Source organism: Antedon mediterranea, chromosome 10, assembly GCF_964355755.1.
Source record: "Antedon mediterranea chromosome 10, ecAntMedi1.1, whole genome shotgun sequence".
Lineage (NCBI taxonomy): Eukaryota > Metazoa > Echinodermata > Crinoidea > Comatulida > Antedonidae > Antedon > Antedon mediterranea.
In genome coordinates, this window is record NC_092679.1 from 869,571 (window position 1) to 896,310 (window position 26,740).

A 26,740-nucleotide genomic window follows, 5' to 3' on the forward strand; every position below is an offset into this window, starting at 1 on the left:
TATGGATGTCAAGCTTGATAAAATGACTTGAAGAAAAGGAAGTAAAACATCAGGAGGTGGAGCTACTGGAGAGAGAGAGAGCAAGCAACAGATAATTATGATGGCTAATGGCAGACAGACCTAGAGCAATTGCATCTCACAATTCAATTATTTGTAGCTAGAAGGATTTTATAGACTTGGTCCTTCTCGCAACCACTTCACCATCTTAAACTGACACCCTTCTCATTTGACGTCATTGACACATTCACACAATCTTCATAATATTAATATCTAAGGTTTCAAAGGTCAAAAATGCTTTTTTCCTATTAGGTAAAATAGATGATTTAATATTTGGTTTCCATTGCGGTGAATTAGCATATTAATGAGAAATCATTCTGGTTGATCATGGTATTGACAACAAATATGTTCAAATTATTCAAGATATATCAAACAGATGTTAAGAAAATTATAAGATTGATAACTGCTTATCCACGTTCACAACTGTATATGTTGTAGTTTATTTCAGAATTGTAACCTTTAAATTGTTCCTACTTTATGTCCTCAATAGCATTTTTTTAAAGTAATATCCTCTTGGTGCATGAACAGGCAGTTGGAGGAAATAGGTTGAGGCTAATTGACCCCCCTGCCCCTCATTCTCATAAAGAATAGGGACTTTCTTTCTTTCTATCTATTTAGTTTATCTTTGTTGTTTCTTAATTGACATCCACACCCACACCCACCCACACACACACATACCCACACCCACACATACCCACACACACCCACACACCCACCCACACACACACATACCCACACACCCATCCATACCCACACACACACACACATACCCACACACACCCATACCCACACCCACCCACACATCCATACCCACACACACACATACCCACACACACACACACACACTTTATTTCTGCTATGTTAAACTGCACCTGTCATAATATGTAAATTTCCCGTTCGTTTGTTTCTATTATTCCCTTTTATTGTGTTGCGCTTGTCGTTCTTTTCATTCGTGAGCGGTAATCCTATGCACACCTTTGTAATACACCAGACAGGCCAGTGACAGGCCAGTGATGTAAGTTATTTGCTTCCTTTGATTACTCTCTTTAGTTTAGTTTAATACCATATTTGTACATTTTGTTAATTTAACCTGAATACATTTTAGTTCTTTACTGTATTATTTTGTTACATTTTCAGTTTGAACCAAAATAAATCAATTGTGAAGTTCCTGGTTGGATGTTTTTTTGTATACCGATTTACATACGACGCTACGAGCGTTACACCCACAATATAATATAAATTAAGTACTAACACACACCAATAACATACAAAACATTAATAGACTTTCTCACATTTAATCATATTTATATGTGTTATGTAACCATTGATTGATACAACATTAAGCTAATTAACTACATTACTAAACTGGCTGCACTTTCTTTAAAATGGACACTTTTATACTCTTTTGATCCTACTCTTTTCAAATTTCAGTGGAAGATATGGGCAATTAATAGCACCCCACAAACTATAACCCCACCCCTCCGTATACCTTTCTTACTCTTTATTCCCCCCCCCCCACCCCATATCTCCATATATCTGTAGTTTATTCAATTCCAACCATGACTGAAATATGAATTTCTATCATACAAAATGCCTTTTTCTCTGAATAGGCTTCTGAAGTATATTTGAAACTCTACAAATATTATAATTTTGGAACTGAAAGTGTACTAAAGTATTTACTAGCTTGGAAAGCACAATCAACTCCGATGTTATAGACGGGATGAACTGGCATCTGAAAGTAAACAATTGTAATGTATATGTTATTAGATTTATATAATTACATTGCACATGAACCCAAATAATCTACTGTATAGAGACATTTTCAAATACATTTGTTCAACGTGCACATTATGCTAATCTCCTGAATTAGAATTTGGGAAAGTCTTGTCTTTTACATTCTATTGTGGCTTTCAATCAATGAATGCTTCTCTGAAATGAATAATAGATATTGATAGAAATTAATCCGTACTACAAACAACTCAGTAAGCCTAAGCCTAACAACCAGTAGACAGTCAATGGTAGCCTATGGTGCTTTACTGACTGTAAACCAATTGTGTTTTAATTTGCTTCGTATTAACACACTAGAGCATTACTCAACATGAATCAATACTGTATTTAGAAGGAAACACTATCACTCAGGTGTTTGGTGGCAGCAGATAACAATCTTCAGTAACTATGCATTTCATCATCATTTTAGATAATAATGGCATTTTATTTTTTTTGCTGAATTTAGTTATTATTATTATTTATCAATTGTCATCAGAAACCATACATTGATTCATCTTTCTTAATTTCAGATGTCAGAATTATTGCAGCAAGATCTACTACAAAATTTGAAATATTAAGTTGTAATTCAGTAAATAATAATCATTTTGGAACCTGTTTATCTTCACTACGGTAACTCAACATTGTTTTAAACTATATATCATAACATACCAGTTCATTGGAACAGTCTCCCAAAACGCTTGTTGTTGCTAAGTTACCACCAGCAAAATGCTGGGCAACAGATAAGCCACTGAGACAGTAACAGGTGTGGTAGAAATCACGGGGTCTGCAACAATATCAATCATTAATGTAAAAAATAACATACAGTTTAAAAGTTTATAAAATATCAATCATTAAAATGTCAGTTTGCTTCTATAAGATAACATATCATAGAGTATATCCTAACGAGTAAAATCCCAAGGGACTTTGGTATGAAAGTTAGTAAAACTGAGAGGGTTGGATTATACTGGGATAACTTAACAATGAAATTTAGCATCAATTAGGGAGTGGGATTATATTCAAACATGGGCTTATATTTGGTCATATACATTATACTTTAAGCCATAACAATTTATTTTAACATTCTTATATTTTATTCAATGGAAACCAACAGAGATTACCGCCATTAACAGGTTTGATACAAACAAAGCCACGACGGTTTAAAGCACCTTGATTGGTCCTAACATTGATCAAGGACTTCTCCAGTCCAGTGCCCACCTTGACCAGAGGAAAGGCATAAGCCAATACGTCTGAGGCAGATATTAGATGTTTGGATATTAGTTTATTAATAGATATAAATTTGAAAATATGTCTAAATGTCATTGATATCACACCAGATGACAATATGTAATACACACATGGATGTAATTATAAGATCGGATTCCTATATATCCAATATCTAGCCTTTAATTATGGCATTTTAATCACAAGTACATAGCATTTCACTTATAATAATAATAATGTTTATTTTTTTACTATTTTCAGTGACAAGGTTTTTCATGTGTATTTTTACATTCAAACCACAACCAACCATGCTTAGCATTCAGAGTACTTCAGTGTGGTGTGTATCAGAGTTTTTTTATATGTATTTAAAAACAAAACATTTTATACAGTGCTTAGAAGAAACTGGTTCTTACTTTCCTGGCTTGTCAACTAAGCCACCATGAACATTCTGGCAACATATAAGTATGTACTCTTGAAGAGCATCTAGAAAAAAACAAATATATTTGAAAAAGAATTTATTAATAGGCATTACCATGTATAATTGTTTTAGGCTCTGTCTAACACTATCAAACTATTTTTACAAAAAAAATGTGATGTGATGGTAGTGATATGATTATATATATGGGCACATCACATTTTTTGTTACATAAAGTTTGACAGTGTAAACAGAGCTTTAGACATTTCAACACATTTAGTTGTCAATGACTGTGTATGTTTGTGTATGTTGTAAGCTTACTTTGATCAAACATCCAGCATCGTGTGCTAACAGCATTGTCCCCATGTCCATTTAGTATTTTATGCACTAAAGGAAAAACACCCCCTTGCCACAATGAATAACAACCATCAACGTGTTTATTTGTTCTTCCTTGGAAACCGCCTTCAAAACTCATTTGTCGATTGGACAACCATCTCTGCAAAAAAATAATTTAATTTAATCATAATATAAACATACCATAAAACTATTATATATTAATAAAACATTAAACATGTTACGTTTTAGTTTTCATCACAATTTCACCTGGTCATCAGTATTTCGGTCACATTACTAAAATAAAAATTGGCATGCCTTGTATACTTACAACTAGAGCTTCAACATCACACAATCTATCATGTCCCATTAGCACCAATGCTGCCACCGCACAGAATGTATAACCACCATGGGCTTCCATACCAGGAACGCCGGCAAAACCGCCCTCATATGTCTGACAACTGAAATATACAATTTCAGAAACCACATAATGTAAGTAGTATAACCTTTTACATTACCTAGACAAACTCCAGATTTTACTAGGCAATTTTGATTTGATAAATGTTAATACCATACATACGAAAACAAACACAGATAATAACAAACAAACTCAATCATTTGTATGGTACCAGGGATAGCCCTCTAAATTCCTAAAAGGAGATTTACATCCCGAAGGTGTCCCCAATATATTATATATATGGTATATACAATTGATTTCACCTTGCAATCCATTCTGGTGTGCCCTCAAACATCTCAGATGTAGCAACATTTGTTAGCCTTGCTGCAACAGCTGCACAATAAGCACCTCTGAAAAAAATAGGGACAAAATCGTATAATGAAAATCAATTTCAATTTGGAAATACAAGGTTGATTCAACATTTAGTTCATTTTTTTATTAGAAGATTATTATAAGAAATACCAGTCTAATAATTCATAATATCAGCTTGCATAGATTATCCTTTAAAGACCCATACTTCTTTGACTCTACATGTATTTTTTTTGTAGGAGGTGCAGCATTTTTTTTAGGAATTTTTGTATCTCCTCCATCAAAATTTATTTCAATATATTATATTTTAAATGGAAATACAATGAATTGTTCCCCCTCCTCCTCCTCAGCAGTCTGTAAGTCAGTCTCAAATGTGTTGTGATTTTACCTGACATCAATTTCTCCTCCTTCATGCATAATAAAGCCACCATCTGCTGACCTCATTCTCATCAAAAAACCTGCTAACTTTTCCCTAAAATTAAAAAAAGAACAAAGTACTGAATAACCTATTATAGTTTGTTTAAGTTGTATTTACAATTTGCAGTATATGTGCAGTATATGTGCAGTATATGTGCAGTATCTATGCAGTATATGTGCAGTATCTATGCAGTATATGTGCAGTATATGTGCAGTATATATGTTTTAATTATCTGTGGATACTGTTTTATTTTATAAGGGTTTTGTCAATATGTTTTTGTCAACATTCTCACCTATTGACTACAGAATATGCTTCTTTTGTTCCTATTGTAGAAAGTGCCAAGACAGCAGCATATGTGGTTGCTAAATGCGCATATTGGCCAGGTCCACCTGTAATTTAATATTCAAATAACATGTGATAAGATTTATCCTAAAATGAATGGCTGGTAACAAATGTTCAGAAGATGTGTTAAAAATAAGATTCATAAGTTAAAATAAGTTATTTCACAAAATGAAATTGAGTAGATAAACTTTGATGATACCTCCAAAACCACCACCTGGATGTTGACATTTTCCAATAAATTGTGCTACTCTACAAAATACAAAACAATATTCGGTTCAAGAACAAAAGGAAAAATTTAACATTAGATAAATTAAAATGAAAAGAAAATACATAAAAATATACAGTATCTCATATAAATAAATGATAAAGACGCTAGTAAATTAACAACTGAACATTTTATTGCACTACAGGCTGTTTCATGAGTATGAACTCAATCTTCAGGTGCTTGGCTCTGAATGATAGTCACTTGTGAATACAAAAAGCTATAATGAAGTTGTAAGGCAAACTGTTTATGTGAACAATAGTATGCTAATTAGCAAGTACAACACATCTCTATTTCCTGGACAGTCTATTGTTAACCAAATTCTTATTATCTAAATTACTGATACCTTAATAGAAACTTTCTCCTATGTCTACATGCACTGACTAATTCGTTCCTATGGTTAAGTGAGCTGGTTTCAGGCTTGCTTATGATACAGTATCTATATATTCTATATCTTTTATTCTGTTATCAGATGGATAAAGCTTGGTTCCCACTAGAACGTAACGCAAGGACGTAAACGTAACGCAATCGTTTTAACCAATGACAAGCGAAGTTATAGACAGTTAGCAATCACAAGTGAATAAGCCATCGCTTGTGATTGGTCAATTCACTTGCGTTGCGTTACGTCCTTGTGTTGCGTCACTAGTAGTGGGAACCACGCTTAACTAATTCAGGTTTGTAACTACTGTGGAGTAGCTTTGCATCAGACTGTTGAATAATTGGTCAGATGTTTTGCCCTACTCTTTTTGTACTTTATACTTTTACATTGAGAACACTCGCTAGGCTAGTTATCTGGAGGTTGTGGGTTTCAGTCCCACGAGTCAGAGTATGGCAAAATATCCAACCAATTAAGTCAGGTTTAAAACTACAGCCTAAAAAAAATTGTTTTCCCCTCTCACCATTTCTTATTTATTGGTAGTTTTATACTTACTGCGATGCATATTCTTCTGAAATCTTCTCTCCTAGAAGTTCTAAGCTGTGTAAGATCCAGTAACAGAGCCAAGGTTTGCTAGCATCCAGGCACTCGTAAGATTCTGAAAGGTGCTTCAATCCCTTGTTCAGGTAGCCTAGATGCTTTTCACGTTCAAGTTTTGGTCTGAAAAACATTGATTGATATATTGATTGATTAATTGATATACAAGTGTATTGTAGAAACTTTTTCATATTCGTACTGTTCAACTACATTTCAGATAATAATAAATAATAATATTTTTAAATTATTACCTGGTTTTGTTGTTTTTGATGTTTACAGAATAATTATTAATGAATTATATGTGAAATGTAAATAAGCTAAGTGGCCATAATGACACCTATTCCATATGAATATGTTGTCCATGTATATACATGGTTTTCAAAATACAGGTCTTCAATATTTTACTAAGTTTCAAACATTTCTACAAAAACGTCATACATTTTACTTATACAGTAATTATCCTTAAAATAATTCCTTGTCTTACATTTTATTTGAACCAGATATAAATGTTTGATAAACTTCACCAACTGATGCTTCTACTTTTTCCTGCAATAATAAATAAATTAAAATCAAGACAAACGTAACAAAACCAAGGAGAAAACATACATTTGTTAAAAGGTGGTAATCCCTACCTAACTAGGCTAGTGCAGTGGTGGCATTGTTTAGTAGGTGATCACATAAATGATGTGATCGACCTATCTAGGCTTACTCAGTAGAGTAGGCTACTGCCTAGGGTTACAGTGAGTGAGCCTCGAACCTCTGCCGATGTTATGGCTACGTAATTACGGTTCCACTGTCTTAACCACTCGGCCACTCACTCACTCACGCCTCAATTTTTGACAATTAAGATGTTATTAACAATATTGACGATTCTAGCGGCAGAAATGAAAAATACATATTTTGTCTTTTTTGGCGTTTCATGATTTTGGGCGTTCCATAACCGGCGGCCGAAATGATCAGACACCCTGCCTAAGACTAAAGTAGCCTCCCTTATAACTTATATAATGTAGGCCTAGCTAGTAGCTAGTAGGCCTAGCCTAGGCTAGTAGTAGTACTACTACTACTAGCCAAAAAAAGGCGTATGAAGACACATGTTGCACAGATTACGTCATATATAAACATTCATTTGATTATTATATTATTCATTACCTGTTCTAAGCTAGAATTAGTATGATAACCATCTGCTTTTGAACGTTCTTTTTTCATTTGCTCAAAGTTTTCAATACACCTGGGCGCTGCCATCTTGTTATTTTTTTTATGATACCGCCCTCAATATATTTATTGTTTTGTTGATATGATGTGTGGCGCGTGTGTATGTTGGGGCGGGGCATCTTTAATTTACATATCATTACCTATGCAAGGTCCCTCGGTAGCGTACGGTGACCTTTTTCAAATTTTGTAAACAAGTCAAAAAGCACGTCGTGTTGTTGTGTTTGTGGAAAAAGAGAACAGAAATTACGTGGTGTTTGTCTTGAAATTGCGTGTTGTTTACGGCTGATACTCTTATAAAACAACCGAGGCATTTCATATCGAAAATACGTTTCATTTGGTAAGTATTAAGTGATAGTAAAGATTGTTTAGAATGGAGGTTCTGTTGTTCAAAACAATGAAACGTGCGACCAGCATATTGTCCCGACCCACCCGTACCTCGTAGTAGAGATACTGACTACAATTACAACTACTGACTGATAAGCAAGGTATAGAAATAATCTACTTTCTATACTATATATTGAGGTACCTGTAACACTGGTCTATTTTAGTACATATGCATGTACATTTGTTTTCGTTTTACAATAATTTGTATTGTACAACTGAAGACAATTTTTGTTATATAGGTTTATTTATAATTGTTTTCTTTTTTCCTCCTGTGTTTTTTTAGATTGTTTAATGTACGATCACGTCTAAAGGCAATATGTCTTTATCTGACACAGAAGTAGAAGTAAACCATCAGAACAGCAATGGAAGCCCAGGAAAAAAGAAAAAGAAATCAAAGATATCTTTAATAATACCAAATTTTTTTAGGTCTAAAAGTCAACAAGATGACAGTGTTGATGAAGGGGGACTGAGTGATGATGAAAAATGTGGCAAAATAGAAGACGATGAGCCATCAGAAATGGATGTCGACGTCAAAGAAGAATCAACATCCAACCGTATAACAATACCTGGAAGCAATTCTGGTGCTTGCTCGGCTCCAATTTTACATGAACCAGTCTGGCCTATGACCCCACCAGAGTCTGTCCATCCATGCCTACGTATCGGTCACCGACGAAGGAGCACAACAATTTCAGAAGGAGAGAATTTAGAAGAAAAAGTATGTATGTCTAGATGTCGCCATGTTACTTTCTCGCCAGATACCATTGACCCTCCACCGAGGTCAAGCAGTTATTGCAAGTATCTTGAATCTAAGTCGTCATGTCCTATCAGAAATCTGAAGCATGAGAAACACAAACAAAAGATGGTAGGTTAAAAAACAATGATTTTGAAAGAATGTCTATGAATGTATATAAATATAATAATCAATTGAATTGTCAGAAGTGTTGGTATTTGTTTTTGTTTTATTTCTTTCTAACCTCTTAAATTCTAAATTATTTTTATCTCTTTATGACTAAACTTTTCTATTGTCCCACAAAACATGAAAAATGAATAAATAAAATTAAAAAAAAGTTGAATAGACCATAAAGTTAATTTACTTTTGCTGAAAAAAACTTGAAAAAAAATATTGATTTCGCTTATAAAAAAACAAAATAAATATATTATTTTTTCAAACTTGTCAGCTCAGACAATTCAAAATTATGTTGTCATCTAATGATGTTTAAACAATTTTTGCAATTCCTTTATATTTTATAATCAAACTGCAATATAGGTGAAAGGTTAATATTTTTAAGTACATAAAGTTTAGTGCCTGTTTTTGTGCAGGTCTGCCATGAGCATGATGTGTTGTTTGGGCATATACCTTGTAACCTATTCAAATCATTTTGGTTAAGTGTTGTTTAAACATTATTTATTGACATTATCAAACACAATCATAAATCAATCAAATAGCAGTGATTGTGCAAATAAGTCTTTCCAATGATATCATTTCATGGTTTGTTTGTGTTTACGTTTGTAACAAGCGACATAACAGACAAAAAATATTTCCATCAAAATGACCCAGTGTCAGTATACTACTGTTGCTTAAACTTTTCTGCTCATTTTGGTAGAAATTTAACATTTCTCTTGTATAGAGTTTTTTTCTACCTCAGTGTTACATTTTCACTTCTATTCTACCATCTACTAAATTTTATTTATGCAAATAAGTAGTTAATTAAGAAATCAATACTAAAGTATTAAGAAAGCAGTTTTACATTGTTTCATAGTTTCACATTATTATTATACTTGTTGTCATTATTATCTTTACTTTTTTTATCTTTATTTTACTTTATATATTTTGTATGTTTGTATTGTATTTTTATGTGATGGATTGTGTCTGTCATGAATTTCTGCAAAAACCAAATCAATCTGATACACATTGTAGGATATGGGTCATAGGTCAACTGCATTGTAGATTTATTGTGTAAACAAGACCTTGATCTCTATCTTGACCTTGTAATCTAAAGTTCTTTTATACTTTGAACCTTAAAACAAGCTAAACACTATTGGTGCAAAAAACTGTTTCATTTCTTTTCATTTATTTTGTCAATTGAAAACACGATAATATAATACAATACTGTACAAATAAACATAAAAAAACCCACGGATGGTGACAGGGTTGAACAAATTAATGCAAACTTAATTGCTGTATGATTTTTTTCTGCTGTCATGGAGAACTTCTTGTTCAAAGAAAATAAACGAGTTAGTATAAAACAAGCAAACCACTCATAAGAAATGTTTTAACTTTCTTCTTTGAAGGAAATAAACAAGTTAGTATAAATGAGTGTTTGTTCACTCTAGGAAATGAAATTTATACTAAACAAAAATAATTCCTTTGAGGATTAAAACATTGAAATTTGAAACTGTTCACTGTACTATAAAGATATGGGAACAAAAGATTGCTAAAAAATGAAACCAATTTCAATTGTTGAATGTACAGTCACCGGATAAAAAGACAAAACCATACAAAACTACACTTTGTTTACCATAGAAAATTGTTTGATGGAATGACTATCAAAATCAAGCTTTCTGTAGCCCAAAATGAAATGATATTCTGAATGTGAACTAACAAAACAACATTATAATCTTTCTCTACCTTCCTTCCTGAACTCAATACAACCTTGATATCTAATAATACAATTCATGCTTTCTGTGTCATCTGCTTGACCCTTTATTCTGGTTTTCCATATGTTAAGTATTTCTAACAGGTAAGCATTTGACAAAAGGATTTAGAACTTATGTATAAAATTCTTTATATCAAACCAATGGTACAAATTACGAAAATATATAAGATAGATAAATACCTTCTTGACGGTTTCACAAACAACTTCTTCATTTGTTTGATATAAAGAATTTTATACACATTGTTAACAAACCAGATGAATACAATCATAGATTTAGAACTTATTTTGTTAAAAATATAAGTCTTTCTTTATATCATACAAAATTATGGTCTATGTCTGACAACAATGATCTTGTTATTCTTGATTACAAAAAAAATTCATTATTTAATAGAACCATTCTTTTTTTTTTTTTTTTTGCAGTTTCAGTTAAAAAAAGTGAATTTGAGTGATTTCCTATCAACCAGCCACCAGCGAAGTCCGTTGACATTCACTATGTCATGTGATATGATGTTTTAAGGGTGATTGGTCAATTTGATACTGTGTAATTAATTTGACTGAACAATTTTATCATGCCGTACATTAATGCCCGCTGGTGGCGCTTGTACAGAAATAGTATCATTATCAATATAAAAAAAAACACTCTAGAGGTATCAACAAGAACAAACCAGGGTGGGACAACTTGTTGATGATAGCATTGAAAATTGTGCTCTTCCATTTTATTGTCTTTTATGTCTATTGATACATTCGTTAGGGGCCCACTTGTTAAATGTTATAAATCAAACAAGGCTATCAACATCAGTAACTGTACATGAAGTATAGTCATGTCCCGGAACCACTCTATAGCCACCACGGATAGACTTCTTCATATCAGTGCTTCTATAAATAATGGATGACTTTTGGGAGCTGGAATGCTGGTAGACCAAACCCAGTACCATTTCGATCATTTGGGAATTTCTCCCCAATAATACCAGCTTTAAGTATTTAAAATACAAACTTTGTTTTGATACTCTATGAGAGTAAAATTGTATTTCAATTTAAATATTCTTGTCTTGAAGCATTTATATCTGAATCAGGGAAATGTAAATGTTGTCTGAATGAAGATGATCTGTCCTCAAGATACAATATATTGTAAATATAGATTAAGAATTTGTAATATATATGTAACTTTAAGTACAGTTTGGCCGAGTGCATGCAGATAAACTTCGCCTGGAGGAAATTAATGGACATTGATTTGATCATATCATTATTGATTTGATCAATCAGATCATGCATTGATTTGAACATATCAGATTGTGTATTGATTTAACCAATCAGATCATGCATTGATTTGACCATATCAGATCGTGTATTGATTTTACCATATCAGATCGTGTATTGATTTGATATAATCAATTGTATAAATTATGTCTAGATGGGGATTTGGAATATCTCAATGTAGAGTACTGTATATCAGTTTTAGACATAAATATTTTAGGGTTAAAGCCAATTTACACAGACGAGCCGTAACGGTAATGAAAATGTTTTACATTCTACGTAGGACAACCTACGCGTTTTTCCGCCTACCGTTACCACTCGTCTGTGTAAATTGGCCTTTAGTGTCTTCCAGTATAAGTTAAGGTATGTTAAGCAACTCTTTCATGTATCGTTTCATGTATGTAATGTGCTACTAAGGTATTCATAGTTTAGTGAGTAAAGTACAATATATAGAAAGTCCTTCTATTATTTGTACTTTATTAAATGTACTGTATTATACAATTTATTGTAAACAGGTCATAGTTATTTAAAAAAATAAATGTTAACTTTTTGGTTAAACCAGTTGACAAGTACTTGCTTGCTACGTTTCAGCTACTTTCAGTAGCCTTGGTCACGCAAATGACGTAGTAAGTAAGTACTTGTTAACTGGTTTAACCAAAAAGTTAACATTTATTTTTTTTAATATCATTTGAAACCAGATAAAATTTTTTGAGAAGGTCATACAGTAGTTACTAATTCTAAAATGATTGGCACTTGTTTACAATGAGTTGATTTAATTTATGCAGATTAAACTAAAATTAATTTTGATATAAATATTAATAATAAATACTCTATGCTAAGGTTAATATATATTGATATATATTGATATATATGATTGATATATATTGATATATATGATTGATATATATTGATATATATTGATATATATTTTATATATTGATATATATGATTGATATATATTGATATATATTGCTTGAAAAAATAAATTACTTAAACCTTGTAAACTAAAGTATAAATAAAAATTAAAAATATCAGCATATTTTAAACACAAAAATAGTGACAGACAAACATTTGAGTAAACATGATTTGAATGTTAACATATCATTCTATCTGAATTTTGTAATAAAAATTAAGATTGTGAAGAAGATTGTAAATTGTTAGATATTACTAATTGTAACAATGTGCACAGAATTATCCTGATGGTTTTGTATTGTTTTCTCCAGACATACAAATTTGCCGATTACTGTTCTTTTAGCCCGTTTAATTTCCCCACAGATAACAACTGCCGTTCTACCAGTCTAGTAAAAAGTTATAAGCATCTCCACTTGCCTCTGCAGGTACATTGGCTGGATTATCCTGAGAATGATGAATAAATAAACATTTTTATTTTACTTAATATTGGATCGAGAAAGGAAACAGGTTAATATTCAGGAACAGAAGAAGGTATTCAACAAGCTTAACTACTATCAGTAAGAATATTTTAAAAGTAAATCAAACAATTGATTATGAATAGTAAAAGAATTCACCTCAAAATCTGTAAATTTGAGAGGTTTATCATCTTGTGGCGAAGAGTCAAATGTAAACTCTGCCATATCAAGTTCTGCCGCAGGTTCTGCCACTGGAAGGTTTTGCGGAGCAGGACCTCTTGCTGCTGGTGTGTTCATCTCAGACGTAACACCATTGGTACGTGCGTTACCCTGAAATGTTGGATTCTCATTCCATGAGGTAGGTTGCTGGGTAACAACCCTCATTTTTGGTTCCTCATTCCATGTTTGGTTACCATGATAGGGGGAAGCTTTTTTAGGCAGTAGTGAGTCTGTGACAGAGGGAAAATCTATCGATAACGGTGATGGAGGAGAGTCTTTTTTCTGTGGTTGAACTTTAATCTTTGAGGATTCACGCTTTGGCGATGTTGATCCTTTCCTGCCTTTTTTCGAAGATTTTGGCGATTTCTTTTCTCGTTTTGGGCTCCTTTGTTTTCTATCTGAAGGTGTAGATGATGAAGATTGTAAATCTAATTTTAAATGTTCTTGGACGCTTCGGGCACGGTATGCACTTGGAGCAACATTTCTTGATTCATCGATGAGGTTTTCTCGTGAACATGAGCTAGTGTTTGTCCAGTCATTGGCAGATGATGCTGATGTGGTAGTTACAGTTAAGTCTTTGCTAAAGTCTGTTAATATTGAGTCTTCTAATCCGCCATCGATTGTTGTCTCCTCCTTCCAGCCAGAATCCAGCAATTCATTCTCCCGTGGCAATGTTGTTTCCATGTTTTCTTTATTTGGAAGAGGAATTTTTTGCTGGCACTGTAAAGAAAAAAACAGAATAGAAACATTATTATTAACATTTAACATTTGTTACAACGATAAGGATATGTTTCTTAGTCTATACAAATCTTTAGTCCGCCCTATCTTAGAATTTAACTGTTGTGTCTGGGCACCTCATCAAATTGGACTGATTAAGAAAATCGAGTCGGTTCAACAAAGAGCTACCAAGTCATTTTCAGAATTAAAACATTTGGCTTATCCATATAGATTGAAGTTTTTGGGTTTACCTACACTGGAGTACAGACGATTAAGAGCGGATATGATCCAAATCTTCAGAATTATAAATGGTTTGACGTTATAGAATGCAGGAAGTTTTTTACATTTGTTGATTGTCATGGAACTAGAGGTCTCTATACAAGTTATATAAAAACAAGTTTAGGCTTAATTCCAGGAAGTTTTCCTTCAGTTGTAGACTCGTGGAATAATAGCTTACCATCTAATGTGGTAAAAGCTCCAAATTTAAATCTATTCAAGTCACTCCTCAATGATAATTGGAAGTCCCTTGACTGCAAGTTTACTTTTTCACATTAATATAAAAACTTTGGAACATTGTGTGTACATCCGGAGCCCTAAACATCTATATTTTGGTTATAAGAAGACAGGAAGGGTCATATAAGCTATATTTAGCTTTCTAACCGACCCATAACATCAAGCAAGTATCAAGCAAGTATTATAATACAACTGTTTGCATTGCATTTATTAAATGCATAGGCCTAGGCCTATAAAGTTTTTGGCTACAACCTACTGGTGTTTCCCACGTGAAAGGGGCAGAAAATTCATCTCTCCACGTTAACATCTGGAAGAAAATATAAAAATAAATTGTTTAGTTTTACATAATTCAATATTTTAGGTATTATCCTGACTGTGTAATAAATATTAGGCCTAGGGCCTAGAGGCCTAATTAATTATCATTTGGGTTTGGCTAGCTATAGGCCTAATCAAAACAAACACTTACTGTTCCTTTACTCTGAGACCCATCATGATCAGTGTGATGTACCATTTTCTGTCCTGTTTTCACCTGCCATTTTAATACATCATCCGGTCTATCATCTGAACCACCACCACCCAATTGAATTTGGTATTTTAGGGCTAGCTTTGGATCTATAAACCAGTCGTTCAGGCGTTCGTCCTTTTCGTCCTGGTTCAACCTTTCCCATCTGTCATACCCGTATTCTTCGATCTTTTCTCGCTTTTCTGTTACTATATTTTGGGCAAGAGAACTGATCGAGGAAAAGTAATCATCACAGATCTTTTCTATTTGCATTTTCCAACGATTTAGTTCCTATATCAACCAAAAATTGAAAAAAAAAGAAATAATTAGAATTCAGATCATGTCAACACACACAAAGTGGAAGATGACTCACTAGATCCTCCTCCTTCATTTACCACCAAACATAGAGGGCGTTAATCAAAGAACTAAGTTATTCTCAGAGAAAGAACGTTTGTTTTGTAAATTTAGCCTAATTAAATTTGAATTGAAGGTTGGAAGAGTGGTCAATACTTTCCTCCAGCAGAGCAGCCATAAATAGATAATCACAATGATTTTGTTTTACATTTATTTGTGTATGGCCAAAGATTATATAGCGCCGCGTAGCGGCGCTATACAATCTTTGGTATGGCTACTCTCCCACTGAAAAATGTTTTTGAACACACTGTTCATTGAAATATTCAGCGATTTAAAAATAACTCATGAGCATGCGCATTAAGCTACACGTGGGGAACGGAACATGGCGGCGACGAAAAGTTGCGTGCTGTCACCAAATGGTAGCTATTTAGCTGTTTCTAGCCCAGATGGTAGGCTTACAATTTGGGATACAATCACTGGTAGCCCAAAACAAATATATACCCCAAGTTCACATTTGTCGGCAACGTGTACATGTATTTCTTGGAGTTCTATAAAGCCCGAAATTGAGGTACGTATTCAGTTTAGCCTGAAAGCCACACCACCACCACGCAGAAGCGGAGATTGTTCATGACATGATGCGGGCGCTTCGCTTTATAAATATGGTTTGTTGGCGTAAACGTTGGCGGTCGGCCTAGAAATGTTACTGAGCATGGCCACGTGTTTTCAAATGCTTTAATTAAGGTTTGTGTCAGTTATATTTATCAAAACATTAAAAGTTCATGAAATATTAATCTTTATCTATTTTTTCAGGGTGGTCCAAAAAGGAAAAGGAGAAAGTCAATAAAATTAAAAAACAATGAAAAGGAAAATGAAATTATTGCCATGGGAACATCAAATGGCAGTATTTTGTTGTACAGTGTAACAAAAGGAGATTTATTAAGTAAACTGGTAAGTTGTTTAAAATAAGTAAGAATGTTTTAATCAATAAAAATATATTTGTGAGTATTTTTTGTATGTAACTACTAATACTATACTGTATTTCATATACTGTGTTGTTTTCAGGATTGTGGTCATGATGATACAGTAAATGACTTGTGTTGGCACCCAAAGGAGGACACCTTGTTTAGCTGTTCAGATGACCAGTACATTGTCCAGTGGAATGTAAGGGATGGAAAAGTTAAATGGTAGGTTTAGGTCAAAGGTTGAATGCTAGGTTTAGATAAATATATTTATCAGTTATCAACAGGTGCATATGAGGATGAAATATGGTTACTGTTTGTTTTCCTCACAATATTTTATTATTCATCTTTTATTTCATGAAACAATAATGTCTTCTTTTCAGTAAGTGGAAAGCTGATAAGAACTCTGTAACTTCAATATGTATTAGTCCTTGTGGTAACATCATCATCTCAGCTGGAAGAACTATCCAAGTGTGGGATGTACAATCAAAAGTTGTATTGAAGGTGAGCTTTGTAGCACAAGTAAGCTAGTAAAGTCATATGTGGTACACCATGGGGTTCCAAATAAAGAATGCCTTGATTGTTATTATACTACAACCAAGACAATCTTAACAACAGGATGATCTCCAGAGATCAAAGGGTTTATCTGTGGCTGCGACACAATCAGTTCCACAACCCTAAACAGACACGGCGTGCCATGGGGAATATGTACATAGTAATTAGTACAGTACTGTTGGTATTTGTTACAGCCAGAAATAAGATCAAAGGACTGTTATGAGTTGCTATCATGCCAAGGCGAGCTCTGTCCTAGTGCAACTGCCTTCTGAAGTTGAGACATTCATTTCTATTTGGCAACCACATGGTATACTGCAACCATACATATCTTATAAACAATATTGATCAAACATGCTGTTTACTATTTTCCTCGGCCTTTTCCAACTACAGAACAGATTTAGTATTGCCTTCCCGCTTAAATCATTATAAAAAAAAGAATGATCAAATTTCTCTCTTTTTCCAGAAATTTACAGGTCATGCATCATCGGTTAATAGTCTGCAAATGGTATCCTATAGCAACAGAAGTATCGACGAAGATGATATGTCTGTTCTGGAGTCAGTTGACGGATGTTACTTTATTTCAACGGCGGTTGGGGATAGAATTGTAAATGTATGGTACGTACATTGTTGACAACATTTGGTTTGGAATAGTAACCTAAGTTAATAGGGAGTTTTCGCAATCTTCTGATAACGAAAACGGATATGTCATGCACACATATTCGTTTTTTGTAAGCCAGTAAAAATCTGTTTCGCATGGCAACGAAATATTGAGGGCGCTGTCCAAAATATGACTGCGGTAAATTTGAGCGAAGCGCAGGTACGTGTTGCTTGGCTGCCTAGGCCTAGCGTAACATCAAAGCGAGTGAGGACTTTAAAAATTGCTATTTATCAAAATTGACCTGGCATTTTAGTAAATTACTTTCAATAAATCTATAATTATATTATAATCATGAGTCATTCCTGATTCAAATGCAAAATGTGCAAAATAGATTAAAAACTATACTCGTTTTGTAGTTACGAATATGACTGGTGATATTCTTCAACACGAATACGCTTTACGAATATGAAATGGGGATCAGCTCAAAAGTTTCACAAATGTGTGACGTTTTCGTTATTGTATTCGTAAGGTTGCGAAAACTCCCTAATTAAAGCAATCTACAAAAGCCTTGCCAACAATCAATTGTATTGTTTTAATTTGTTTATATTCTACTAGAAAATTGTAACAATACTAGCTCAGGGCTGCAAATTAACTTTTTTACTTGGTAGCACTATCAAATTTGTATGATGGCTCATAATAATTTTTGGTAGCACCACCAATTTTTTTAGTAGCACCTTTTCATCGACAACAACCCCCTTCCCTCAAACCCCATCCGCGCAGATCCGTTTTTAGTTTAGTTGGGGGGGGGGGGGAGGTATAAAAATAAAAGGGGGGATTTTTAAGTAATTATAGGTTGTTTCAATCGATTTCTGAGCACATAAATTGGGTTATGCACATTTTAGGCACTGGTCCTGATGCGCCACTTATATTTACGCAAGATTTATTCTTTTTACGGTACGGAAAGAAATTACTGCTTTGTATATACGCGTAAACTTTCGTAGCCTACGCGTAAATAGACCGTAGGTCATTGTTCTCTACTGCAATTTACAAAGTATTGTTCGTTGCCTACGATGTATTGTTTATGATAATATCTACGCGTCGATACACCAATGTCATCGCCTTTAGGAGCATGAACAATGGAAACAAACATGTATTTGTTGGCTAATTAAAATCCTAGTAGAAGACGTTAATTTTTGTAGCCGCCCTACACATCGGTTTTCCTAATTTGGCAGGACATCCGCCGACGAGACGACATCGGGCCCGAGGCCCTCAACTCACGCAGAGAGAGTTTCGGCGGCCTACATGATTCAATCCGGCCATTCAATCCTACCTTGGTTCCCGCCTTGGTTTAGCGAATTATAAAAACAACAACACCTTGGCTAGGACGCAAACAAAATATATGCAAAATAAATATATATTCCATGTTAAGATTTAACATAGGCCTTTGTAAATTATTATTACGATAAAAGGCCCGACCAGAATTTGGAGGGGAAAAACGTGCGAATCGTAGGAACAGTTTATAGAGCTGTATTACGTTTCATGTGACGCAAAATTCAGGTACTCTGTTTTGTAGCCACGTGGTAAAACAGAGTATCGCGTTTCATGACATGTGACCAAAAAACTAGGTCTGTATTAATTACGATCTTCTGTCGGCAGTCTTTTTGAGCGACCGATTGAACGTTCTGATACTATATTTAGAATGAATTGTTTACGATCTTTTTGTTTGCATGTTTTTGGATCGACTGGACGTTCGCTATATTATTTTTATTAGTTGGCATAGTTCATTGTGTTGGATCGTGTCTCGTATACGTTTACATTGTAGGAAATTTATATTCACCGTTGTTGAGAGTAAAAAAACACACACGAATGAAACATTTACGAATAAAAAAATATTATATTATATATTTCTTAGTAATGTACAAATTGGTCCTCCTCCGCCAGTCAAAATTAACACATTAAATAATAATTTTCACACCTTGTTACTTACTATAGAACATCGTGAGGTTGTTTATCGTAGCCTGTTTTATCTACGAAGCTACTTCGTAGGAAAAGCTGCGGTATTTTCTTTGATATATAATTTTCGCTAATCAGAATCTGGAATAAAGTATTAAATCTACTGATAAACAATACTGCTGTTTAATCTATATAATGAATAGATATTATTATATATATCATTAATTTCGTTATTTAGTAATCATGATATAACCATTATACTGCCTAAAAAATGCTGATGGCTGCGCGGCGACAATCCTTAGTATCTGCCGCGCCCGCCCTGGCTAACTTCTATGTACGGCGGTACAATTGTTTTTAGGTGATTTTTCCACGAGGTTTGTGTCGTCCGCGCGTCACACTGTGCTGTGTATTTGGTGTCCTTTTGTGTGATTGGGTAAGGCAGCATACAATAAATGGACGAACTTCCAATCACAACGAGTGTAAAATGTTTAGGGGCTTTGTACGCTTGAATGAACCTGACTCCTTTGCGGCGGCGGTGACTAGTGGAAACTCCTGAGCCTTCCGTAGAGTAGAGAGAGATTAAATTACAACACAGTTAAATAGGGAAAACACACCTGACTTCAATTTGAAACAACTCGCACAAGCAGACGATCTTGTCGCGCTATGCGCGACCTATTCTGTTGCTTTAGTCGCAAACAGAAAAATTAGGTCGCAAATGCGACCAAATACCCCTTAATTTGCAGCCCTGTAGCTATGAATTTTGTGTTATGTAATCGTATTTGGCCCATGATGACAAACCGTGCACCACTCTGATTCAGTTCTGATGGATAAAACCACAACCACAAATTGTCTGAGGTCATAAGTAAATGTAAATAAATTGTGTAAGATAGTAAACATCCATGTAAGAGTACTAAAGCTTGATTCCCACTAAAGCGCAATGTAAGGGAATAGTATAGACCAATCAAATCCAAAGGATTATTCAAAATGTCACTTGTGATTGGTCAATTGGCTTGTGTTACGGCTTATGTTGCATTCTAGTGGGAACCAGGCTTTAGTTGTCTATTTTAACATCCTTTTTCTTGTTAGGCAAATACAGGCAGCTTCTCAGAACAAGTCATCAATAGTTCAGTTCACATTGCCTGATGAGCCAACTCAATTAAGCATTTCACAAAAATCGGAGACAGAGCCTGTAAGTAAATTGCTTCATAAATTACTCTTTTAAAACATTAGCCCATGATGACAAACCGTGCACCACTCTGAATCAGTCTTGACTGATAAAACCACTACCACAAATTGTCTGAGGTTACACAGAAAAATATTAGCAAGATTTAACAACGAAATGCAACAAATATGGCACTGGCAACCATTTTATTTTGATCATTTTCTTGTTTTTCAGAATATCTTTTTATCAGTTTTAACCAAATCAGGTCAGGTGTACATATTTGACCCAATTTTAAACGGGTAAGTCATAATCGTAAACTTCCATTATGATATACAATACATAAAGTCACACACATAACATAACGTTATTGTAATTTGTGTGTTTATAACGTATATGTTTATATTTCTTTATTCAGAAGAAGCAAAAAGCCATTGACACACAGGAGTACCATACAGGTGGTTACAGAAGGAAAGCAGAGTGAAATGCCAAAACCTATTCCAATCATGTGTACCATGTTTTACAATGACCCAGAGCAGCGAATGATGCTTATTCACGGTTCATTTATCAAACCAGTATTTGAAAATGTTGTAAGTGTGAATAATAAATTATATATTCATGTTTAACTGTTTGTATGTCGTGAGGTAATCAAATCCTTTTGAACATTTAAAGGTGAACATCTTATCTTGCAATTCATCAAAGTTCAATAGATCTATATCAGAATTAGTTGGTGTTTTAAGCACATACTAAGATGAAAGCATTGATGTTACATTATGAATGATCTCTCTCGAAATGTTTTCCTTCATTCTGACATTACGCTTTCCATAATTTGTTTCCATATTTTTCGGTTTTGGGCAGTATGGTTTGTTATTATGCTAAAGTCTAAATTTTTTCCTTTTTAATCTGTTTTTATTTGGTTTATCCAGTTATCTTTCGGTCTTTTTACTTTCTTTTATAAATAATACTTATTTATAATTTTGTTGTTAGATTTTTAGCAGCGGAGATGTGTGCTTAATAAGAGATGATCCTTCCATATCTCAGATTAGTCAAGATAAAGTAGCAGATAAAGTAAGTATTAAGTTGCAATATAGTATCTACTTAATCCTTTAGCCCATGATGACAAACCGTGCACCACTCTGAATCAGCCTTGACTGATAAAACCACTACCACAAATTGTCTGAGGTTACACCATTTAAAGGATATAATTGTTCACTGATTGTATTTGTAATATAACTGATCTGTAAGTAATCTATGATATATTTTTCGTTTTAGATTCGCAAACCTTTGACCTCCGAGGAGGTGACCTTACTTGCACCTGGTAACATGGCTCCTACTGGTCCATCACAAGATACAAACTCGAACAATTTAAAACAATCCAAAAGAAAATCACTAAGAACCGAGGTAATTTATGTAATTTGTGAGGTTTTTCTCTCATTAATTGGACTTTGTATCTGTATATCCACTGTCAATTTATATATCTTTTATTTATCATCTTCTAATGTATTTTCTTTGCGTGGTTTGCAGCTGTCCTTAGCAGAACGTATAAATACAATGGAGATTGCTCAAGCAGTTCCAGAGACATCAACGTCTCAACAACCAAAGACAGAATCTCTTGCAGTGCTGCTAACGCAAGGTCTTCAAAGTCGAGATAAGGACATTTTAAGAGTAAGTAATCATGATGCCAAAACAATCTGTTTTTGAGCTAATAATCTTAACATAATTATAACAATATAGTATCTACTTAATCCTTTAGCCCATGATGACAAACCGTGCACCACTCTGAATCAGCCTTGACTGATAAAACCACTACCACAAATTGTCTGAGGTTACACCATTTAGGGCTAGTGTTGCCCGAAAGCTCTACTAATTTTTCTGTCTGTTTTACTTTATTTTGTATCTCCATTGAGATCCAGCCACTGATACCCACAGCATTGTCGTTATTTTCAGTAATTTGCCTTTGGATTTATATAATTATAACACACGGTTGTATACATTTTCACACAGTTTATTTATTATTTTTTAGACTTAACTAAATTCCAATTCTTTTTGTTTTCTTTTCCAGCGTGTTTTTAGATACAACAAAGAAACTTTAATCCGAAATACAGTGAGAAGGTTACCGGTTCCATTGGTTATTCCACTTTTGCAAGAGTTGGCCGTACGACTTAATACAAATCCAGAAAAGTTAGTCTAAAGCTCTGTTTACACTATCAAACTAGCTGGTGTGCTCAAATATAGTAGTAGTAGTGATATGATGTCATGTCCATATATAGGCAAAGAACATTTTGTTGTCACATAAAGTTTGATAGTGTAGACAGAGATTAATAAAGTGTATATGGTGCTGAGCCTGTTGATTCTTTAATACTTAATTCAAACCAGAAATCCGTAAGACATTTTTCTTTGATTATAGAGGATGTTTTAAACATTAATGTTGTATTACAGTGAAATATTGCATTATTCTTAAAATTCCACATTTTTTATTATTATTTTTCATAGTGGTCAGAATTGTGTGGTGTGGACAAAGATTGCCCTAAAGATGCATACATCATACCTGATGACTTGCCCGGACCTTGTCCATCTGTTGTCCAGTCTGTACGAGATGATCAACTCTCGCACTACCATGTCCAGCAGGTTGTCCAAGCTACATGGTAAACTTGACCTTATGTTGACTCAGGTAAAATGATTCAATATCTTTTTTTTATCCAACACAAAAAAATTAATTTGCGATGCGAAAAAAAAGTACATACTAAAATAGGATCTGTTTGATTAGTATTCTGGTCGGAGGTCAGTCACCTCTGTGTTAGTGTTCTTGTTTTCCATGAACCTGAATCCTGTCCATTGCTGCAATGTGTGTTATACTACACTAAACTTTATTTGGCACTATACATAGTTGACTCTCTAGTTAACATTAACTCTATGGTGTTTCTGACTTTTTAGATCATGGAACAAACAGAGGAGAAAGAAGAGAGTGACTTTACCCAATCATCTGCCCTTTTGGTTTATGAGGGTGAGTACTAATACATTAATGAATCCTTGTATTTTTGTTTGTATTGTAATAAGCATGTAGTGGAACCCCTATTAAGAGGACACATTCAAGATCCAACATGTCCCCTTAATATGGGTTGATCGTAATGTTAAAACATATATTTGCCTTCATTTGTTTCACAGGATAGTGTCCCCAAATATGAGTGTCCCACAGGAGGTGTTCTACTTTATAATTATGTTTTGTTGAATTAAGTGCACACTTTAAACCATTAGAAAGCAATACGTTTTTGTTTGTTTTAGAATCTTCTGACGAAATGGAAAATGTCATTGAGGATGGCCTACAGAGTCGATCAGATTCAGAGGTAACATTTTATTATAAGTACTCTAAATACTACACTGCACACTAAATTTAATCTTGCTCATTTTGAATGTCCAATTTTAGTCGTATTTAAATCTAAATGTACTAGGCTTATGATTATTATTTCTTACTTGTTTAACAGGGAGACTGGGAAGAATTAGAAGAATCTGATATGGAAGTTCACCAAAATGAAATGGATAGTGATGGAGATGAGGGAGGAGGAGAAGAAGAGGAAGAAGAAAATGATACCAGCAGTGCAGAGGAGGAAGACGATGAAGTGGCTGCAAGTGATATGAGTGATTAGCAAATATATATTATATATAAATTTAAGATTTTTTTGGACTATAGAACGGAAGGTGCAGAACAAAAGACTGAATTCAGAGAGCACTGTAAGGCAACACGAGTTGCTTTACTAAATTTAAGCTTAATTTTAAACATCTTAATAAACTTGTATAGTTATCATGTTACCATTGAAAACGTATCTATGTATTATGTTTTTTGTTCATATAATTGATATATTTAATACAAATTTCTGTATTCTGTTTGCAAGATTTTTAACCCCAAAAATTCCCTAACTAAAGCTGCTTTCACATTGGGCTGGAGTCGTTCCAGCGCCGTGAGGAAAATATCACAAGCGTTAAGCATGCCTTCACATCGAGCACGAATTTGGTTATCTGTTGGCAAGCTAACCAATACACTTTGCTGTATTTTGGTTACAGAATAAGTTGAACGAACCCCTTGGGTTTAAAACAACTGGTATAAGAAAAGATTTCACACGATTTTGTTTTAGCAAGTGGCCTTATACAGACAGTTTAGTGACACCCCCCCCCCCCCCCATATCATTTAAGAATAAGGAATAAATCAAAAATAGTCATTGCTTTGTTTATTTTTCATCATGGAAATACAACATTTTGTTATAGAATAAAAAAATGTTGAGAATGTATCATTTTAACAATGATGTCCTATGTATTTTAACAAATTATGACTTGAAAAATTACATTTTGTGTAAAAACTAGTGTATAACAAGAAAGAAAAGAAAACTAGTGTATAACAAGATAGCTTACTTTGTATAAATTGATTAATGCTGAAATTAAATAAGAAAATTCAGTGTACAGCTGACTACCCAACAGTTATTAGTTCCTTGTAATTTGTGTACATCATTGTGCAAATAAATGTATAATGTTTATGTTGTGCTCTTGAGAACAAGAGGAAGGCACCAGCAACCCTTGAATACACAGCCTTCTGTCAAGTGAATACAAGTTGTAATTCAAACACATGCTTAGATATTCAACTTATATTATGTATACTGCTCGCTCCCCCTCTAGGAAGTGGAAGTTGGTTACCATTATTGAAAATGCTTGACATTCATAAAACTAAACCGGTTTCACAGTGTCTTAGATGATTAATAACATTTTAAAGTATAGAGTTCATTTGAGGGAGGTGCTTATTCAAGGGATAGGTTTAATTTTTAATTAAAGTTTTAATAATATGGTGACATTTATAATCAAATATAGATATGAAAAGTGGTACAAAAAGAATAACAAATGCTTGGTAAATTGTAGATAATAGTGCAATGAATTCTACTACAAATAGCATAATTGTGTTATTATAAATATAATACAATATTGTGTGTATTATAAATGTGGAAGGGCGTTTATTAGATAGTTGGGTTGGGGGTGAGGGGAAGATTATTATTCAAATTGATGTTTTATTGGAGAGGCGTTTATTCAAATAAATACCATCCTAATAATTAATACATTATTTAATTTAAACATCTTTTGAAACTAACTTCCACGACAGAGTGGGAAAGAAGACATTTCAGACGGCTTGCAACATGGGCAGACATCCATCCCGGTCCTAAATAGCATAATTGTGTTATTATAAATATAATACAATATTGTGTGTATTATAAATGTGGAAGGGCGTTTATTAGATAGTTGGGTTGGGGGTGAGGGGAAGATTATTATTCAAATTGATGTTTTATTGGAGAGGCGTTTATTCAAATAAATACCATCCTAATAATTAATACATTATTTAATTTAAACATCTTTTGAAACTAACTTCCACGACAGAGTGGGAAAGAAGACATTTCAGACGGCTTGCAACATGGGCAGACATCCATCCCGGTCCTAAATAGCATAATTGTGTTATTATAAATATAATACAATATTGTGTGTATTATAAATGTGGAAGGGCGTTTATTAGATAGTTGGGTTGGGGGTGGGGGGCAGATTATTATTCAATTTGATGTTTTATTGGAGAGGCGTTTATTCAAATAAATACCATCCTAATAATTAATACATTATTTAATTTAAACATCTTTTGAAACTAACTTCCACGACAGAGTGGGAAAGAAGACATTTCAGACGGCTTGCAACATGGGCAGACATCCATCCCGGTCCTAACGGGACACAGATAGCCTACAGTTATTCCTGCCAGCTTA

The 26,740-nt window shown here is 33.8% G+C and overlaps 4 protein-coding genes across 4 annotated transcripts; 2 read left to right on the forward strand and 2 right to left on the reverse strand.

Moving 5' to 3' along the window:
* Positions 1-1,323: 1,323 nt before the first annotated feature.
* Positions 1,324-7,798, reverse strand: LOC140060050 (protein farnesyltransferase subunit beta-like). The gene is made up of 12 exons (XM_072106097.1): positions 7,704-7,798; positions 7,039-7,100; positions 6,513-6,677; positions 5,519-5,568; positions 5,270-5,366; positions 4,948-5,031; positions 4,514-4,600; positions 4,125-4,254; positions 3,782-3,956; positions 3,459-3,528; positions 2,494-2,608; positions 1,324-1,789 (listed from the first exon to the last, which is right to left on the reverse strand). Exons 1-12 carry the CDS (start codon positions 7,794-7,796, stop codon positions 1,700-1,702), a joined length of 1,218 nt encoding a protein of 405 aa, XP_071962198.1. The 5' UTR covers positions 7,797-7,798; the 3' UTR covers positions 1,324-1,699.
* Positions 7,799-7,928: 130 nt separating this feature from the next.
* LOC140060495 (uncharacterized) lies at positions 7,929-12,892 on the forward strand. Its single transcript, XM_072106734.1, has 3 exons — positions 7,929-8,103; positions 8,434-9,012; positions 11,228-12,892. Exons 2-3 carry the CDS (start codon positions 8,467-8,469, stop codon positions 11,321-11,323), a joined length of 642 nt encoding a protein of 213 aa, XP_071962835.1. The 5' UTR covers positions 7,929-8,103; positions 8,434-8,466; the 3' UTR covers positions 11,324-12,892.
* Positions 12,893-12,993: 101 nt separating this feature from the next.
* On the reverse strand, positions 12,994-15,747 carry LOC140060494 (uncharacterized). The gene is made up of 4 exons (XM_072106733.1): positions 15,344-15,747; positions 15,134-15,184; positions 13,588-14,367; positions 12,994-13,417 (listed from the first exon to the last, which is right to left on the reverse strand). Exons 1-4 carry the CDS (start codon positions 15,650-15,652, stop codon positions 13,352-13,354), a joined length of 1,206 nt encoding a protein of 401 aa, XP_071962834.1. The 5' UTR covers positions 15,653-15,747; the 3' UTR covers positions 12,994-13,351.
* Positions 15,748-16,112: 365 nt separating this feature from the next.
* Positions 16,113-26,506, forward strand: LOC140060823 (WD repeat-containing protein 43-like). Its single transcript, XM_072107171.1, has 16 exons — positions 16,113-16,301; positions 16,544-16,681; positions 16,796-16,917; positions 17,076-17,196; positions 17,711-17,862; positions 20,885-20,987; positions 21,195-21,259; positions 21,376-21,547; positions 21,945-22,025; positions 22,230-22,358; positions 22,482-22,622; positions 23,020-23,138; positions 23,451-23,628; positions 23,892-23,961; positions 24,240-24,301; positions 24,440-26,506. Exons 1-16 carry the CDS (start codon positions 16,116-16,118, stop codon positions 24,599-24,601), a joined length of 2,001 nt encoding a protein of 666 aa, XP_071963272.1. The 5' UTR covers positions 16,113-16,115; the 3' UTR covers positions 24,602-26,506.
* The last annotated feature ends 234 nt before the right edge of the window (positions 26,507-26,740 follow it).

What these genes read in the sequence shown, in the direction of transcription:
- LOC140060050 (XM_072106097.1), bottom strand. Translation starts at nt 7,796, where the DNA reads ATGGCAGCGCCCAGGTGTATTGAAAACTTTGAGCAAATGAAAAAAGAA. An exon ending in ATATCTGGTTCAAATAAAAT is followed by an intron (nt 6,678 to 7,038) that starts GTAAGACAAGGA and finishes AATGTTTTTCAG; the next exon opens with ACCAAAACTTGAACGTGAAA. An exon ending in GAGACTGTTCCAATGAACTG is followed by an intron (nt 1,790 to 2,493) that starts GTATGTTATGAT and finishes GTTTACTTTCAG; the next exon opens with ATGCCAGTTCATCCCGTCTA.
- LOC140060495 (XM_072106734.1), top strand. Translation starts at nt 8,467, where the DNA reads ATGTCTTTATCTGACACAGAAGTAGAAGTAAACCATCAGAACAGCAAT. An exon ending in AGAAACACAAACAAAAGATG is followed by an intron (nt 9,013 to 11,227) that starts GTAGGTTAAAAA and finishes TTTTTTTTGCAG; the next exon opens with TTTCAGTTAAAAAAAGTGAA.
- LOC140060494 (XM_072106733.1), bottom strand. Translation starts at nt 15,652, where the DNA reads ATGCAAATAGAAAAGATCTGTGATGATTACTTTTCCTCGATCAGTTCT. An exon ending in CTTTCACGTGGGAAACACCA is followed by an intron (nt 14,368 to 15,133) that starts GTAGGTTGTAGC and finishes TTTTCTTTACAG; the next exon opens with TGCCAGCAAAAAATTCCTCT. An exon ending in TCAAATTTACAGATTTTGAG is followed by an intron (nt 13,418 to 13,587) that starts GTGAATTCTTTT and finishes CATCATTCTCAG; the next exon opens with GATAATCCAGCCAATGTACC.
- LOC140060823 (XM_072107171.1), top strand. Translation starts at nt 16,116, where the DNA reads ATGGCGGCGACGAAAAGTTGCGTGCTGTCACCAAATGGTAGCTATTTA. An exon ending in AAAAATCGGAGACAGAGCCT is followed by an intron (nt 20,988 to 21,194) that starts GTAAGTAAATTG and finishes CTTGTTTTTCAG; the next exon opens with AATATCTTTTTATCAGTTTT. An exon ending in TTTGACCCAATTTTAAACGG is followed by an intron (nt 21,260 to 21,375) that starts GTAAGTCATAAT and finishes TTCTTTATTCAG; the next exon opens with AAGAAGCAAAAAGCCATTGA.